The 16,244-nt window shown below is 35.6% G+C and overlaps 2 protein-coding genes across 2 annotated transcripts in view; both read right to left on the reverse strand.

Moving 5' to 3' along the window:
- LOC139969152 (adhesion G-protein coupled receptor G4-like) overlaps nt 1–15,889 on the reverse strand; it is an 89,904-nt gene extending 74,015 nt beyond the window's left edge. Inside the window, exons 1-3 of the mRNA XM_071973985.1 lie at nt 15,647–15,889; nt 14,988–15,110; nt 13,409–13,483 (exon numbers count right to left, since the gene is read on the reverse strand). Coding sequence (XP_071830086.1) covers nt 13,409–13,483; nt 14,988–15,110; nt 15,647–15,716 — 268 coding nt within the window. The 5' untranslated portion in view covers nt 15,717–15,889. The remainder of the gene's footprint in view (nt 1–13,408; nt 13,484–14,987; nt 15,111–15,646) is intronic.
- On the reverse strand, nt 20–10,437 carry LOC139969158 (adhesion G protein-coupled receptor E3-like). Its single transcript, XM_071974002.1, has 10 exons — nt 10,139–10,437; nt 9,476–9,588; nt 7,870–8,016; nt 7,010–7,316; nt 6,270–6,478; nt 5,029–5,181; nt 4,628–4,740; nt 3,805–4,365; nt 2,663–2,723; nt 20–2,327 (listed from the first exon to the last, which is right to left on the reverse strand). The coding sequence occupies exons 4-8, from the start codon at nt 7,278–7,280 to the stop codon at nt 4,095–4,097; spliced, it is 1,017 nt and encodes a 338-aa protein (XP_071830103.1). The 5' UTR covers nt 7,281–7,316; nt 7,870–8,016; nt 9,476–9,588; nt 10,139–10,437; the 3' UTR covers nt 20–2,327; nt 2,663–2,723; nt 3,805–4,094.
- Nucleotides 15,890–16,244: the final 355 nt, after the last annotated feature.

The raw sequence follows: 16,244 nt of genomic DNA on the forward strand, positions 1-16,244 counted from the left end.
TAAATTCTGACAAAATCTCTGCTTTGAATCAAATGCAAACTGAATGCTACTATTTTTTTTACTTTTAATCATTACTATCAATAGGTCGATCAAATCAATAGTAATAACATAGTCAATATCTAACTCCCAAAGCAAAAATCATAAGTATTTATGACATACAATGTGCCGAAACAGAAGCCACTTCATAACCATGATTAAACATATTCATACTAAATAAGAATTTACTTCGTCAAATAGCCAGATCTTCTCTTTGCATTAATGGATTATCTACTGAATAACTTATTTACATAACAAAGAGAAATATTTACAGTTCTCCATGAGACTTCCTCATAAACAATACTATCAATAGGCCGATCAAATCAATAGTAATAACATAGTCAATATCTAACTCCCAAAGCAAAAATCATAAGTATTTATGACATACAATGTGCCGAAACAGAAGCCACTTCATAACCATGATTAAACATATTCATACTAAATAAGAATTTACTTCGTCAAATAGCCAGATCTTCTCTTTGCATTAATGGATTATCTACTGAATAACTTATTTACATAACAAAGAGAAATATTTACAGTTCTCCATGAGACTTCCTCATAAACAATACTATCAATAGGCCGATCAAATCAATAGTAATAACATAGTCAATATCTAACTCCCAAAGCAAAAATCATAAGTATTTATGACATACAATAGGCCGAAACAGAAGCCACTTCATAACTATGATTAAACATATTCATACTTAATAAGCATTGACTTCGTAAAGTAGCCATATCTTCGTTTTGCATTAAGAGAATAACTCTACTGAATGACTTATTTACATAACAAAGAGAATTTTTTGCAGTTCTTCATGAGACTTCCGCATAAACAGTACTGTCAATGGGAAGATCAAGTCAATAGTAATTACATAAATATTTATGACATACAACATGGAAAAACAACAATCCGTAACTATGATTAAACATATTCATAATAAATAAGCATTAAAGTTGTCAAGAGCGAGATACTCGCTGTGCATCTAACAGAAGTTCTTCCTTTCTTGTGCAACAGTTAGCAATGCTGATAACATCCAAAAAAATAAGCACGTTGTGTTTAGACCTAATTATAGACCTACGTTTTACTCTAAATATTCTCAGAATGAGCTTTTGGACGTCTACCTTTAAGGTTTCGTTTTCAACAAACTTAGGGCTACATCTCCTTCTTTATGAAATTCTTGATCCACTTCTGTCCCTTTTCATTAATGTCCATGTCCCTACATTAATCAGTAGGTGAATATAGAATTTGGCCCCCACCTTGGAAATCATATGCACGCCACTGACTGCATATGAATGAATATTCCTATAAAAGAACGCGCTTCGTCTCAAAAGAACTTTATGGCTACTAATGAGTTCATCTAACTGTTGAAAAAAACCGTGGCGCAATACGGATGACTATCTCTACCGTTCATTTTGGGAAACTAAAAGAGTCATTATCTGTTTTCCTTGTTTGTTTTAAATTGTGTAACGTTCCAGTACTTCTTTAACGTGAAATAATCCTTTCCTAGATTAGCGGTCTAGTTTAGGCCCGCGACCCGGGATCTTCCATGAGACAAAACTACTACCACCACCAACCAGACCCCAACCATCAAACTCGGCAACTTGTGAGAAAGTTTAGATTAATTTCCCGATATTTGCAATTATAATCTTTCATGCAACCATAGTTTGCGAATCGTAGTTTTAGTGTTATATATGCATGACTTTGGCAAGTTTTGGTGGACAGGACCTGTCAAGAAAACGACATTTCATACGTAGGTGGAATACTGTTCGAGTACCAGTGTATAACAAATCTTATTTTTCATGTCATTCGTTTACATTGTCTAAGTATATTCTAGACTTTATTTCTTCCATCTATCCTATTTAGTGGCAGAGATGACGAGTTAGTCTCATTGCTTGTTACGCCCGATTGCAAACAATTTGTCATTATGCACTTTGAAAAGATTTGTCTTACTTCTGGGTTCTTCAGACAAATGAAAATGAAGAGAACAAATCCTTGAAGAGAAGTAAGTAAGCAAAAAAGTATTTCAAAGAGTTGCATTTGGAAGTTCGGTAAAATGGAAAGGAAACCGAAAGTCCAAGAGAGCCCGAGAAGTATCCAGAACAGGGCGAACTGTTGTATTCGAAGCAGTATCTCTCTTCTCTTATGAAGTTGAGCATTCGTTGACAGAATTGGCCGAAAGACCACATTTCGAATGACCATGATGAATATTACGACGTTGGCTGTGACCAAAAGAAAAAGCCACAAAAGGAATCCAAGGTAGAGGAAATATTCGTTCGGCAAAAAGCAACTGTATCTAAAAAATAAATGAGAAGTAGTTATCGACCGTAGGGTTGATGATTACGAGGTAGTCCGGTACGTGCATTATATAGCTTTAAATTAGATGATTAACTCGCTGCCATCAATACTATTACATGATGATTTATGTTAAGAACCAATAATGAACTTTAATAAGGCTTTCAAAAGACAGTCGTAGGGTCTGGGTCTCGTCAATGTGACCCTATTCCTTTACAGGTCTCTCAATTGAAAGACACTATCGACTGTGATGACAGACAACGAACAGCATCATTCTTCGCACATTTTGTTTAATACGATTTAACTTAATCTTCTTGCATACAGTTGAAAACTTACCTGTAGTATGCACATGGTTTGTTGAGACAGAATACGGTAAGCACAGGCGCCAAGGGGAGACCTGTTGAATTATATAAAACAAAATCTGAATGGAAGAATCGGAAGGATACTGGATAATGTTACCAGTTATTAGGGTAGAGTAGATCGGAGTGTATATGTATATGAGACAGGTGAGTTGGCAGTGACTTAAATAAAACAAAATATAGTAGTGCTCTTTTGCATGAATAACTTCAAGGGTAGAACAAGTTTTCATAAATATCAAACGGCTTACTAATGTACAACGATATCTCAGCTTGACAGGTTTGCCAGTTTGGCAGTATAGATTTTCCTCCTAGTTGTACGAGGTGTACACGTTCTAAGCTAGGTCAAAATCTCTTCGGGTTCTTTCAGTATTGTGAATTTCATTTATGACAAACTAATTAACTTTACCTTGTACGAAGACTGACTTGTTCCTAACAATATTTTACATGTTCTACTTTTTGTAAAGTTCAATAAAGGAAAACACTACTTAATTGAGACCATCATGAAGCCTAAGTAATGAAAATTCAGAGTCAAATATCCACTAGTATAATGTATAATGTGTACTTTATATGTGTGATCTTACTCTATAATGTTCTCTGGATTGTTATACACTATTATACAACACCTAATTGTATTCTGGTCATTTGATTGGTCAATTGCTTGTTGATTGCATTCAAAATTCGCTCTATTTCACTCTATGAAATAGAACCATGGGTTATACTTTTTTGGTAGCACTTTTTTCAATGGTAAGAGAGCAGAGAAACCTGTCTCTTCAAAACAATATGTTGCATGAGTGCATTTTACCAATCTTAATTTAATATGTTGTATAAAACAAATAATGAATGGTTTCCATTCGTGCAATAGTGCAAATATTTCATTCGTTAAAACATGTAATTTGTTCGATTCAACTCGGCTGCGCCTCGTTGAATGGAACAAATTACATCTTTCAAAACTCATGAAATATTTGCACTATTGCACTCATAACCAGTCATTATTTGTATATCATAGCACGACCTTCTAAATGAACACTCAAGGTAAGTTTCTACACACAGATAGGAACAAGAGGGGTTATTTTACAAATATACACCACTGGCAATAGGTAACAAGAAGATAAAACATACCGTAAGCAAGTGCAAGGGAAACGGGAAGGAAATGCGGGATGTTACTTCGTTCATATTTCACAAACAGGAAATACATATTGACTGCTTCTACCGTCATCCAGCTTACTATTACATTTACAATTACATTCGTTAAAACATGTAATTTGTTCGATTCAACTCGGCTGCGCCTCGTTGAATGGAACAAATTACATCTTTCAAAACTCATGAAATATTTGCACTATTGCACTCATAACCAGTCATTATTTGTATATCATAGCACGACCTTCTAATTGAACACTCAAGGTAAGTTTCTACATACCGTAAGCAAGTGCAAGGGAAACGGGAAGGAAATGCGGGATGTTACTTCGTTCATATTTCACAAACAGGAAATACATATTGACTGCTTCTACCGTCATCCAGCTTACTGCCACTAAGCAGAAATATTGTATGGCGGATGATATCCATTTGCAGTGATTGGGGTCTTGAGTTGCCCAATCTAGAGCTAGAAATGTCACGTAGAAGGCTATCAAGCTGATACAGAGGTTGAAGTGGATCTGTGCTGATTGCTTCACTCGCAATGCCCTAATATATTTGTAAGAGAAAAAAGTGTTTGAAATTCCTTCAGCTGGATCGAAATTTCATATAATGCGTGTTTTATGTAACGTTTTTATGGCATTGCTTCAATGGTATTTTATACAAATAACAACTATTAAATTTGTGTGCAAACTTATTATTGTCAGAAAAGTTGAACGACTAAAGAAATAGATTAATAATATGGTGTCATATGAACATAATAAGTTTGTGATCGATATATCAGAAGGTGTTTTTTTAATCCTCAACTTACTTAACTAGCACAAATGATAATGTGCAAATAGTTAGACCGAGTATAGACAAAGAAGATCCAATCCATGTGACAAGTTTCATGACATGATCTAAGCCTGGAGAAAGTTGTACGCCCTGTAAAAGAAACGCGTGGAATATAAGTGACATTCGTGACATGACTATGACTCACAATCAAACCCAATTAACTCGGTGTTGTAATATTTTTATAGCTTTGTTTCCTAATTTTGCTTTGACTACTTTATTATATATATATATATATATATATATATATATATATATATATATATATATATATATATATATATATACATATATATATATATATATATATATATATATATATATATATATATATATATATATGCGTTTACATGATATCGTTTTCTTGAACAATGAACTGACCATTAAAACAGTAAAGCTGGATAGGTGATCACATTTGCATACGGTTAAATTCTTTTCTGTTGACGTTAAACATCCGTCAGTTGACCATATGCCGTTGTCGGTGCCATTGGGAACATAATATACGCACAAAGGTTGATCGCAAACCTTGTCTTTCTGGGAAGGACAAATAATAGAACAGATTTGTTGTTTGTTTTTTATTCCAATAAAAGGGCTTTTGGTGTGTACTATATGTGTATGAAGTTATTTTTAGGTTATGGTAATTCTTAACATTTACAGACTAGGATAGCTGCAAACATTGTAAGTGTACATGCATTGTTAATGTACATGCATTGAAAATAACGACCAGTAAGGACAATACCTAAACAGATATACCGCATACCACGAATATTAGTCGCTAGCTCTTCAAGCAAGTAACAAGGCCAAGGTACATAGGGACAGTGCCTCATCCCAATTGGAGCTACTATCATGTGTACCAGCTACAGAACACCAATACTGTGCCGATTCTGGAAATATCGGTGCACCTCTTTACATTATTGGTGCCACTCCAACTAACATTTCGTGGCTATAGACACGTGGCTCATGAAACTCACGTGAATATGTGATGTGATATGTGTAGTTGCCCATAGAAAAGATAATGAAATGTGCACTTAACTGTTCATTTACTTAACTTACACGTAATAAAGTAATTGGTCAACTTTATTTCCAATACTCCCAGACAATCTCCATTATGACATGCCTATTTGTAACGTTATGCTTGCGCTAGTAGTATTAAGAACATGACATCAAAATAAAATAAAACTGTTAGCAAACTGCTTATCCACTAGAGAGCCTGTGTAATAGAATGTGTATAAGTAAGTTGGCCTGACGTTTCGATCCTAGCAGGATCTTCTTCAGAGGCTAATTGACAAGTAAAGTAACAGAAGGGACAAAAACACGCACCTAAAACAGACAGGTTAATGAGCACGGTGAACACAATGAGATAGATGAAAGGGGATTATAAGTAGACAATGGATGGTGAGAAGAAAGCAACAGGGAAAGAGGAGAGGTAGGAGATAAACAGTAGAGGGACAAAGAGAGGATTAAAGGAACAGGGTATGGAATAAACTGGAGTGGGACAAAGGCAGAAAGGTGTGGAGAAAAAAGGAGGGGAGGAGAGCTGTGGAGGGCCCGATATCAATGTCATCAAGATGCAAGATGGTACGCAACTTTAACCAAGATAACAGTTTAACCTAAGTAAGTACCTCGGGAAGGAAGAACCGTAATATAACAGGCGGCGTTAGGTTTTCCATTGGTCCTCCATCAACATTAACTGAAATGACTTCACTAGAGATGATGTGGCTGGACATCTTGGCAATTTCTTCCATCAAATTCATGCCTGTATCTGTCCCAAAAAGGCTTGCATTTTTATATATTACAAAGCTTATCGGAATTCCTCTGTTATTCGTCTTATCTGTAAAAGGAAGAAGAAAAGGAACTCACATTTCTAAAGCTACTGTCTAAATCAACCGACTATAATATTTGTCATGTTACTTGATGAAACAAACTGTGAAGTCTGGAAAAGTCTGGAAAGTGTGTCGTATACAATAATTAAATTTATAAAACATGGATGTTGGCAATTATATTTAAATGTATTGATGTTTTGCCGCGCATGTTAAGGGTGATTAATTCATCCCAGCCAAGTAATGGAGAACGCCCGATATCAATGTCAACATCAATTTAGCCTTGGATGAACATTGTCAAAAAATTAACATATTTTCAATGTAAATATCTTGAAAACCATAATTGTACTACAAACACGACTAGCGCTCCTTTCTATATTTCTTTTTTTTTCTGCCCAAAAGTCATCATTTTAAACTTATTATACTTATTATGCACTATACCACAACATTCCTGTGGTCTATGTGTAAATATGCAGATATTAAAATTTAAAAAAAGCATCACAATATGAAAATGGACTCATCACAACTTGAGTAATTCTTACATTTCCTAGCCTCTTCGATAACCTCTGGTGGAAGGTAAATTGACGTTTCAGTGTCATCAAGCCGCGTCTCATTTTCACCGCTATAGGTGTCAGTATCATTGGCATGCGTCTTCACCAGTGTTAACCCCTTCTTTATGCTTGGATTAAATATAAGTGCTTTCACTACTACATTGTCTTCGATTTCCGAATAGTTTGTCCCATTTTTCTGAACGTGTGATATTTGCAGTTCCAACGAGGCAATAATTCTTCCAGATGGCTGCTGTAAGTTCATAAGTTCGCTGGCAGTTGCCACAACAGAACTTGTAACCTATTAAAGCCAAATATGGATCAATTACCACTTTATCTTAAGAAAACAATCTTGGATACGGTTTCATAAATAACAACGTATGTGCAGTAAACACATATAAAGTTATTAAGTGTTAAGAAGTTTAAAATGTTATAATGTTGTATTAAATTGAATTGTGGTTAAATGTAAAGTAAGCTATTAGTATAAAAACATTTTGAAGGACTACAATGCACACTGTTCCCAAAGTACGTGTCTTAAATATTATTTTTCATCCCTGTCGATGAGAATTATGAGAATTAGTTGAGACTAGTGGATCACTAGTAGTTGTTACTATAACGTGTGTCACGCGTTGAGCGATCATCAGACAACAGAGAGTTGTCTTGTGAACGTTCAACGTGTGAAACCCAAAGTAACAACTACATGTGATCCACTAGTCTTACCTAACTCTCATGTTTACTTCGCTCTGTCCATCGTAATAAAGCATTTTGCGCACACAAAATAGACACCAATATGTTTATATATATATATAGATATATTGACCGTGCATTTCAATTGAGAAAAAGCTTGAACTAACGTCTGGTGAAGAACTATTTTCATTAGTGATGGCTTCATAAGCATCAATCAGAATGTTAATGTCCTCTTTTTGAAGCTCGACAGCTTGGATTGCTACCTGGGCTATTTCCGCAGCTATTTGTACCTCGTTTTCTTTCGTTATGTCAGTCTAAGTGAAAAAGAGAACAAAAACGACTATTTATGTTTTTCTTTTGTAACGCTTAACTGCAAAAGCTGGAGTTGGTGGTCATAGATACACAGTGCAGTCAACCTGAAAGTACATATGTGGCCAATTCTGGTGATCTTTAAATACAATGTGTCCCTTATAGGATATTTCTTAACATAGTTATTTCTTGGCAAGATGTCACTTCAGATTTTGATTGGTTCTATGTCGTACGAATTCATTAACATCACCATTGCATGACGAGGAGGTGGGGGAGGGGGTTAATAACCAGTGGCGTTGCTAAACATTTCAATCTTGGGTGCATAGCACTTCATTAGGCGGGCAAAATGATATTTGTTAATGCTCTTCTGGGGGGCTAATGAGAGGGGGTATGCCACCCCTCTTTGAGAAAGTTTTGATGAAGTAAGAGTCCTCAGATGCAATCTGGTTCTATATTTTGTGCAACTTGAAGTAACTTTATGTTCAATAATTTCCGGGCTTAATCTGTCCGATATTCATGTTTTTAATTGAGACAGATAAGGTTTCTGTTCGAGTATTATTTGAACACCACAAATTGTTTCTGGGGGACACTTGGGGGGGGCACGATTTTATTTTGGTCGGGCACGTGCCACCCATTGGCGACATTACTGTTAATAACACCAATGAAACGTCTATAAACGGTATACCATAATAGTGCCTGTCGTTCGAGTTTAAAAATCGCCACTCTAATTAGATCTGAATGGTTGCTTTAAATCAGAAAGATTGATAATTGCTATATCATTATTGCCGGCTAAATATTTGTTAAAAAATGTATAGAAATGTTACTATTTTGCTAACGGATACTATTATAGCAATTGGCAGAAGAACGAAGAAAACAGGATCAAATCAAAATAAATGTTAATCGCTTTACCAATTTGGTGTCTCGATGATGCCTAGTCGAATACATGACCAAATAAGATTGATATGTTACCTGTTGAGTCTCACATGAACAGAAAATTCCTTTAGTCTAGTAGTATTTGCAAAGGGTTTGAAAGTCAAAAGAAGTTCATTTGTAACCCTATTCATGTAATGACCGTGGATGAAAACTGGCTTATAACACGCCTTTTCGATGAGTCTCAAGGAAATACGAAACAGTGTGGTACTTGCCTCACCCATTCTTGCTCTGGACCGACAATTTAAATCCCAGGTATCAGACGGGCGAGAGTATACTTCAGCATCCGTCCACTTTGTCAAATGCTGACGGAGATTATTGAAAGCACAAAGCCAAGCCCATTTACCGAGGAGGATTTGAACCGGGAACCTAGAACTAATCCGGCTATAAGTATATTGTTTGATTATACCACACACTGTCTCATGCTTCTCCGTAACTTATTGATTCAATTGGAGCAAATTGAAAGTACAAAAAGGAAGAAGGGATTACTGTAATGCTTCTTTTGTCATATTATTAATATGTCACAATACTTACGTTTGCTAGTCTAGTAACTTCCTCTTTGGCACCCTCTGTTGAAAAACATTTGATCAGTTTCGGTGTATCCCACCCTTCTTTCCCACAAAATCGTTCGGCCTTTGGTAAGTCAACTGTGTAAAACGTATATACATCCAGTAATTCTCTACTTGCACTTTTTCAGATAAACGTGAAAAACATACATCCAAAAATATGATAGAAACTTATATTGCTCAGGATAAAGTACATTTGCTTTAGCCTGATTTAAATGTGTTATCGCACTGGTTTGACTTGTCAACAATCATACCAAATGTGACGATTGCCTCGTAATAATTTATTACATATTTAATTCCTTTAATTCCTCTTAGGGTCAATAAATTCTCACCCGTAAATTGAACAGATTGTTACATAATTTTCCCCACATGCTCTCATATATTATATGTGTCAGTTTGTAGTTCTGATATGCTCAAATACGTAGTTACGTCATGTTTATAAAAGGCTTTTTTGCAGGTAACTCTGGGATTAATCACCTTCGTCTGCTAGAATTCATGGTATATCGATCTGATTGAATAAGCTTGGTTTATTTCTGGCGAATTAAGGGAACGTACGATCTGACTAATATTAAACTAAAGCACTACTTTTATAAAACATAAATGATAGATGAATAATTAAAAGTGTGCTTACTTTTTGTTTTTTTATCTTCACAGGTCTCGGAAGATTTGATAGTATTTCCTTCGTTCCCTTTTGGAAACGTCAGCGGAACTCCAAGAAGGGAAACATCTTCCTCTGGGCATTTATCTGCTTGTAACAATGATGAAACATATCGGTAGTGAAACTCCAAGAGCGCTTTAACAGTCAGCCAGCACCGAGCTTTGCCACTCTGCAAGAACACTAATTCTTTTGTCAGCAAGAAAATTTGCTTAATTGAATTGAATCCATAAAAATAGCAATGGGAAAGATTAAGTTGACCGGTTATAGTTTCGTTTCTAATTTAAGGAAATTGTTACAAATCTCAATAACCAACAGTTTTCAGTAAGCATCTTCGGGTTATTGTTTCTTAAGAGTTTCATTTTATTCAATTTAATTATGATATGTCGTTGGCTCTTTGCTTTTGTGACAACGATCCACATTTTCATTTATACTGTTAAGCTATTAAGCAAAATCAAACTTTCTCGTGTTCTGTCAAATATGTGCACGTATGTAGTAATATTAGCAACTACACGTCGTCACACAACTGGCTTGAGTGTGTTTATAAATAGGTACCCCCATGCTAGCATTTCGTCAACCCTCAACCTTAGATTTCTATTCATTCCCTCCAGAATCCCTTACTAAGTGTCTACTTCTGCGACCAACTTCTGTTGCGGTAAACCTCGATAACAAATACGCATAAATATGCATAAATATGCATATACATATAAATATATATATATATATAACCCTACCCACAAGTACGCAGACGCAACAGAACAGCAGCAATACACGTAATTGCATCCTTTCCAATTTTTTTCTTCCTTTAAAGTGGTCCTTAATAAACTGACTGTAGTGACTTTGTTGTCATTTCTTTTTTCATGCTTGGATGTTGAAGAGGATGACATTAACTACTGGTAGTTTAAATTATATGAAGGATTGAAGAAGATTCCGCAGCGAGAGCTAGCAGATGGGTTGAGGAGCACAATGCCAACCTTTGAGCTCTTCTAACTCAAAATCCCAGCTGTCATGGTGGCAAACGTTGAATATACCATGATAGCCAGTTATCATATGGTTGATAGGACATGTCAGTTGAAAACTTATATTAATGCTCCAGCGGCCTTGTTATGTGACCAGTCTATTGTGCAAGTCACTCGAGCAATTAACTGTGGTATACGACACCAGTAAACCGATAAGACGTTTTTGAAAAATGCTGGTTTTCATTTGCGTTATAGATGCAGTACCAGTTACGACTGAAACGTGAGAACATCATTAACGTAAAGTTAACGAGTCCTACCGCAAGAATATGAGTCTGTGTGATGTTGACTGTTGATCCGCTCCTATTAACCCATTTGAAGGTATATGTGGTAAATTCATTTATCTTCTACAGACAAGAAAAATTTACATCTGAACTGTTCTTTTAAGTACACTAGCAGTGTCAACAAATATCAGGTGTCAAGTTTGGATTTTGAAACCAATGACACTTGGACTCGATTGACGTCTCTGTTTTGATAACAATGTCTTTTATACAAGAACATGACAATTATTTAATTCGACATTTAATCCAAACATAGATGACTATTGTTATTAAATACTGCATGGACGTTTATCAAAATATGCTCAACATTGTTTTCCTGGTCGTAAATAATTGAGTCACAAAATATATAAACGACACAGTTGTCACATCTGAATTACATAGTAAACATGACCTACCAAAGGTCGTGATGTCAATGTACAAATTCATTATCCTTATTTTACGCATCCATGCTATACATTAATAGCACTACACATATTTAAACAATATTTTTGGCAATTAAATTTCAAAAACAAAAGAATCATACTAGTAATTATATTTGCTATAGGAGCATGCAATAGGACTTACAACTGGTCTTTCTGCTGTAATCTTCTTATTGACCACTCTTACTTGCACAACGTTTGAATGTATCAGGAATAAAGTTGACAATTAAATGTAATCTCATTCCATACCTCTGACTCTAATTATCTCTACTTTTTATTTTGGTCGACCTAATTTATTACATAAACATGCCTCAGAATATGCCATCCCAAGTGTATTCTTTTGTGCGGCAACTAGGGCCCCGACGTACCCTTGACATTTTCACAATCACTATGGTGGCGTTCCGGGAAATTTAACATTGCGGATATTTATTTTGGCTCCAACCGTGATATGCTTACACACTTGACAACTTAACAACCGATATCACCTTTGCGGGATAGAGAGAGAGAGACGAAAAGTGTGAATAATATCAGCAGCCGCTTGAGAAGATGGGGTTAACGCAATGCAGGAGTAAGGGTCGTTATCATACTAAAGAGAGTATGGATCATCTTTGAGATATTATTACAAAGTAAAATATCAAAGGAATGTTTAAGTACAATGTCCTCACAAGCGAGTACGCCGTTGGCGAGAGGGATTTTGGTGTAAAAAGATGTAACAGCTAAAGAGAGCAATAGAACTTCACTTGGGACGCCGGTAGTGAGACTATTGATAACTCTTAGACATGTGTCGTATCCTGCGAAAAGGCTAGTGATGTTATTTAATAGGGGATAAAAGAAGAAAAAAAGAAAAGAAATAAATGTACATCTGAACTGTTCTGTTAAGTACAGAAGCAGAGTCTACAAATATCAGGTGTCAAGTTTGGATTTTGAAACCATGACAATTGTATCAGGAAGAAAGTTCAGAATTAAAATGAATAATCTTATTTCTGACCTCTGACTCTAATTATCTCTACTTTTCACTTTGGTCGACTTAATTTATGACATAAACACGCCTCAGAATATACCATCCCAAGTGTATTCTTTTTGGGGGCAACTAGGGACCCGATATCCCCTTAAATGATGGAAGTCGGCTTTAACCACCCGGGGCTACACCCCTCTTTATTAAACCTCGGAATCACTTCTGGCGCTACCATTTCATGCACGTACCTATCAGCCTGAGGAATTTAGGTCCCCGCCCCCATCCCGCCCCTCTTGTGAAAATTATTCACTCTAAAACACTTAGATTATTCTCTATGTTCAAACGAGTATCGAACTATCGCATTTTAATTCTTTAACATCGCGTTTCTCGTTCAACATTCACATTGACCCTTTTTCTTTACTTGAACATCATGCCCAACCGTACCATCAGATAAAATTCAATTTAGAAGCATTTGCTCAATTTTTTGAGGTAACCTAATGTTTTTTGGGTGGTCATATACACATGTCCCACTGCCCCTCGGTGTTTGTGACCTGGTTCCCCACTACCTGTCATACCTGGTAAACTGCTATACTCCGGTTGGATTGAACTGTTTTCGTCGGTTATCTGATCTGTTATCGGTACAGTTGATCCTGCAATCATGATGAAATAAAGTCAATTTCACAACCTTAATCACATTTAAAAGCAACAAATAGGAAATTATTTTCTGGCTGCATGTTAAGGAGCAGCTGGTACGTTCGTTCCTTGCGCTTGCTTTTATATAGTAGGGTATGTTAAGTTGGATATTCTGTTTACACACGAGACGCATAAAACTATAACTCAAATTTATTTATTTATTTATTCCAAAATTGGCGTCAATTAATCACCGCATTTTCGACAGTAGATACGCAAGTTAATAAACTACACGAAATAGTTAAGGAAGTTCTACGTAGCCAGCTGATTTTTTTTAGTATTTTATGGTCATTTTTTCTTCTTCAAATTTAACCAAAAATGCAAAAGAGCGAGCCTTTTCGTCCTTCCGATACATCGTGTAATTTGTCAACTTTCCACAGCCGAAACATGAAATGAGCAAAAACAAATGAACAAGAAATTATACAAGGAATAACGGTGTGAAACCAATGAAATATAAACTAAACAATCATACACAAGTAACAAAGAACCTAATTACGTTTAAAGAAACTTGTACAATTGTACTGGTTAAATATATAGACACATGCTCCTGTTAAGGTCTACCAAATGTGAATTAGTCTTAAGAATTCTATTGGGCTCGAGCTGTTTACATTTCTACATATTAAGAAAAGGCTTGCTATACCAAAGTGAGTTTTAGGTTATTGAACAGATCAAGAGAGTGGTTCTGAAAATTAAAACTGCAAGGGGACCTCTTTTAGGTGTATTTTTTATGGTTATTGAAACGTAAGCGAAGTCTGGAGTCTGATTCAACAACATGTATGCCATAATCACACACGTTACAGTGAGATATGAATGTGGCATTTTCACAATCACTGTGGCGGGGTTTCGGAAATTTAACATTGCGGATATTTATTTTGGCTCCAAGAGTGATATACTTACACACTTGACAACTTAACAACCGATATCACCTTTGCGGGACAGATAGAGAGATGAAAAGTGTGAAGAATACCAGTAGCCGCTTGAGAAGATGGGGTTGACGCAATGCAGGAATAAGGGTCGTTATCATACTAAAGAGAGTATGGATCATCTTTGAGATATTATTACAAAGTAAAATATAAAAGTAATGTATAAGTACAATGTTCTCACAAGCGTTTACCCCGTTGGCGAGAGGGATTTTGGTGTAAAATAGATGTAACAACTATAGAAACCAACAGAACTTCACTTGGGACGCCGGTAGTGAGATTATTGATAACTCTTAGACATGTGTCGTATCCTGTAAAAGGGCTAGCGATGTTATGCAGTAGGGGATTAAGGAAAGAATCAACAAATTCTAGAGAGATGCATCTACCTATGGTATTGACTGGAACCTCGGTCTTTTTAGCCAGAATACGTTCACAAGTCTCTGTAACCGTACTTAACTTCTCTATTGCGATTGTTTGGTTGTATGTTTAATAATTCACTGTATTGGAAGTGTTGTATCTTGTTTATAAGTTTTAAATATCTTACCACAATTTTCTTCGTCTTTGCCGTTAACACAGTCGGCCGTGCCGTCACATAGGAACATTTGTGGAACAGTGATATTTTCGTCACAACGAAATGGAGCCACCGTGACCGTCGGACATTGCAGACCTTGTAAAAATAACAATATTGACACCTTTGGGTATAATCATTACATAAATAAATCTAACGTTCTATGTAATTCTAAACACTCAGCAAATGATTGACAAAGCATATACTTGTAAAATATGTTATAATTTTTCCTATATTATACTTTAAATAAACGGACCCAAACACATATGGCGTTATGCGCCTTAGGTCGCCTATACTGCCTAAAAACAACATTAAATAAAATCAAATTTTTATCTTGAAAACTATTAATTTATTGTATCTTCGGTGTCATTCTATCCTGAAAGAAACTGATTGTATACTGTTGAGAAAAATAGATAACTTTTTCAATATAACGTATTACAAAGGCTTGATATCTCTCACATGTGGACATTTCTTTATTATTAATATTATAACCAATACGTCGAAAAATTTATTGACCACTAACCTGTGGGGCCGTGCGGGTGCCTTATTTAGGAAAAGCGTTTAAAGAGGAAACATGATCGTGACAAGGAAAAAATTATAAGTTATAAAATTAAAGCAAAATCAGGAGTAATTACCTAACCCAAACGGTAACAAACAGATGCAACTGGACAGCAGAAACAAACGTAATGGAATCTGCGTTCCCATATTGTTCTTCCTTTTCAAAGCGATAGAAAACGTTTCCAATGATATAGTAGTATGTTCCTCTTTGTTTCAATTCACTTAGCTGGTATGGTTAAGCGACGCAAGTAATGTTTCCCTAAACACAGAGCAAGTAAGGTGCGTACGTCATAGCTCAGGGAACTCGATCAGCAGTTTTTGAATATGCTGGTTGTCATTTGAGATCCACTCAATAACATGACATTTCTTCATGCTGTTTGATGTAATTCTGTACTGACAGAAGCAGTACTAGAATATATCAATGGTAAATGCATTTTCATCATGTACAATAGGAGAATGATGTATGACTCCCACTGATTTTTTATTTTATTTCCTTCATGATAATTTCATGTTCGTTTGAAGTTCAAACTTTTTGTACCCAAAGTGTGCTGTCAATGATTCCAAAATCTCCAGAAAATAACGTTTTGTTCTTCTACAAAATTTTGATTTGATTTCATTAGTTGCCTTGTTATAACACTGTGCCAGTCAATCCAGGAATAAAGCTTATCAAATTAG

Source organism: Apostichopus japonicus, chromosome 6 (assembly GCF_037975245.1).
Source record: "Apostichopus japonicus isolate 1M-3 chromosome 6, ASM3797524v1, whole genome shotgun sequence".
In the NCBI taxonomy this organism is placed as follows: Eukaryota; Metazoa; Echinodermata; class Holothuroidea; order Aspidochirotida; family Stichopodidae; genus Apostichopus; species Apostichopus japonicus.

What these genes read in the sequence shown, in the direction of transcription:
- LOC139969158 (XM_071974002.1), bottom strand. Translation starts at nt 7,280, where the DNA reads ATGAACTTACAGCAGCCATCTGGAAGAATTATTGCCTCGTTGGAACTG. An exon ending in TATCGAAGAGGCTAGGAAAT is followed by an intron (nt 6,479 to 7,009) that starts GTAAGAATTACT and finishes TTCCTTTTACAG; the next exon opens with ATAAGACGAATAACAGAGGA. An exon ending in CCAGCTTTACTGTTTTAATG is followed by an intron (nt 4,741 to 5,028) that starts GTCAGTTCATTG and finishes TTTCTTTTACAG; the next exon opens with GGCGTACAACTTTCTCCAGG.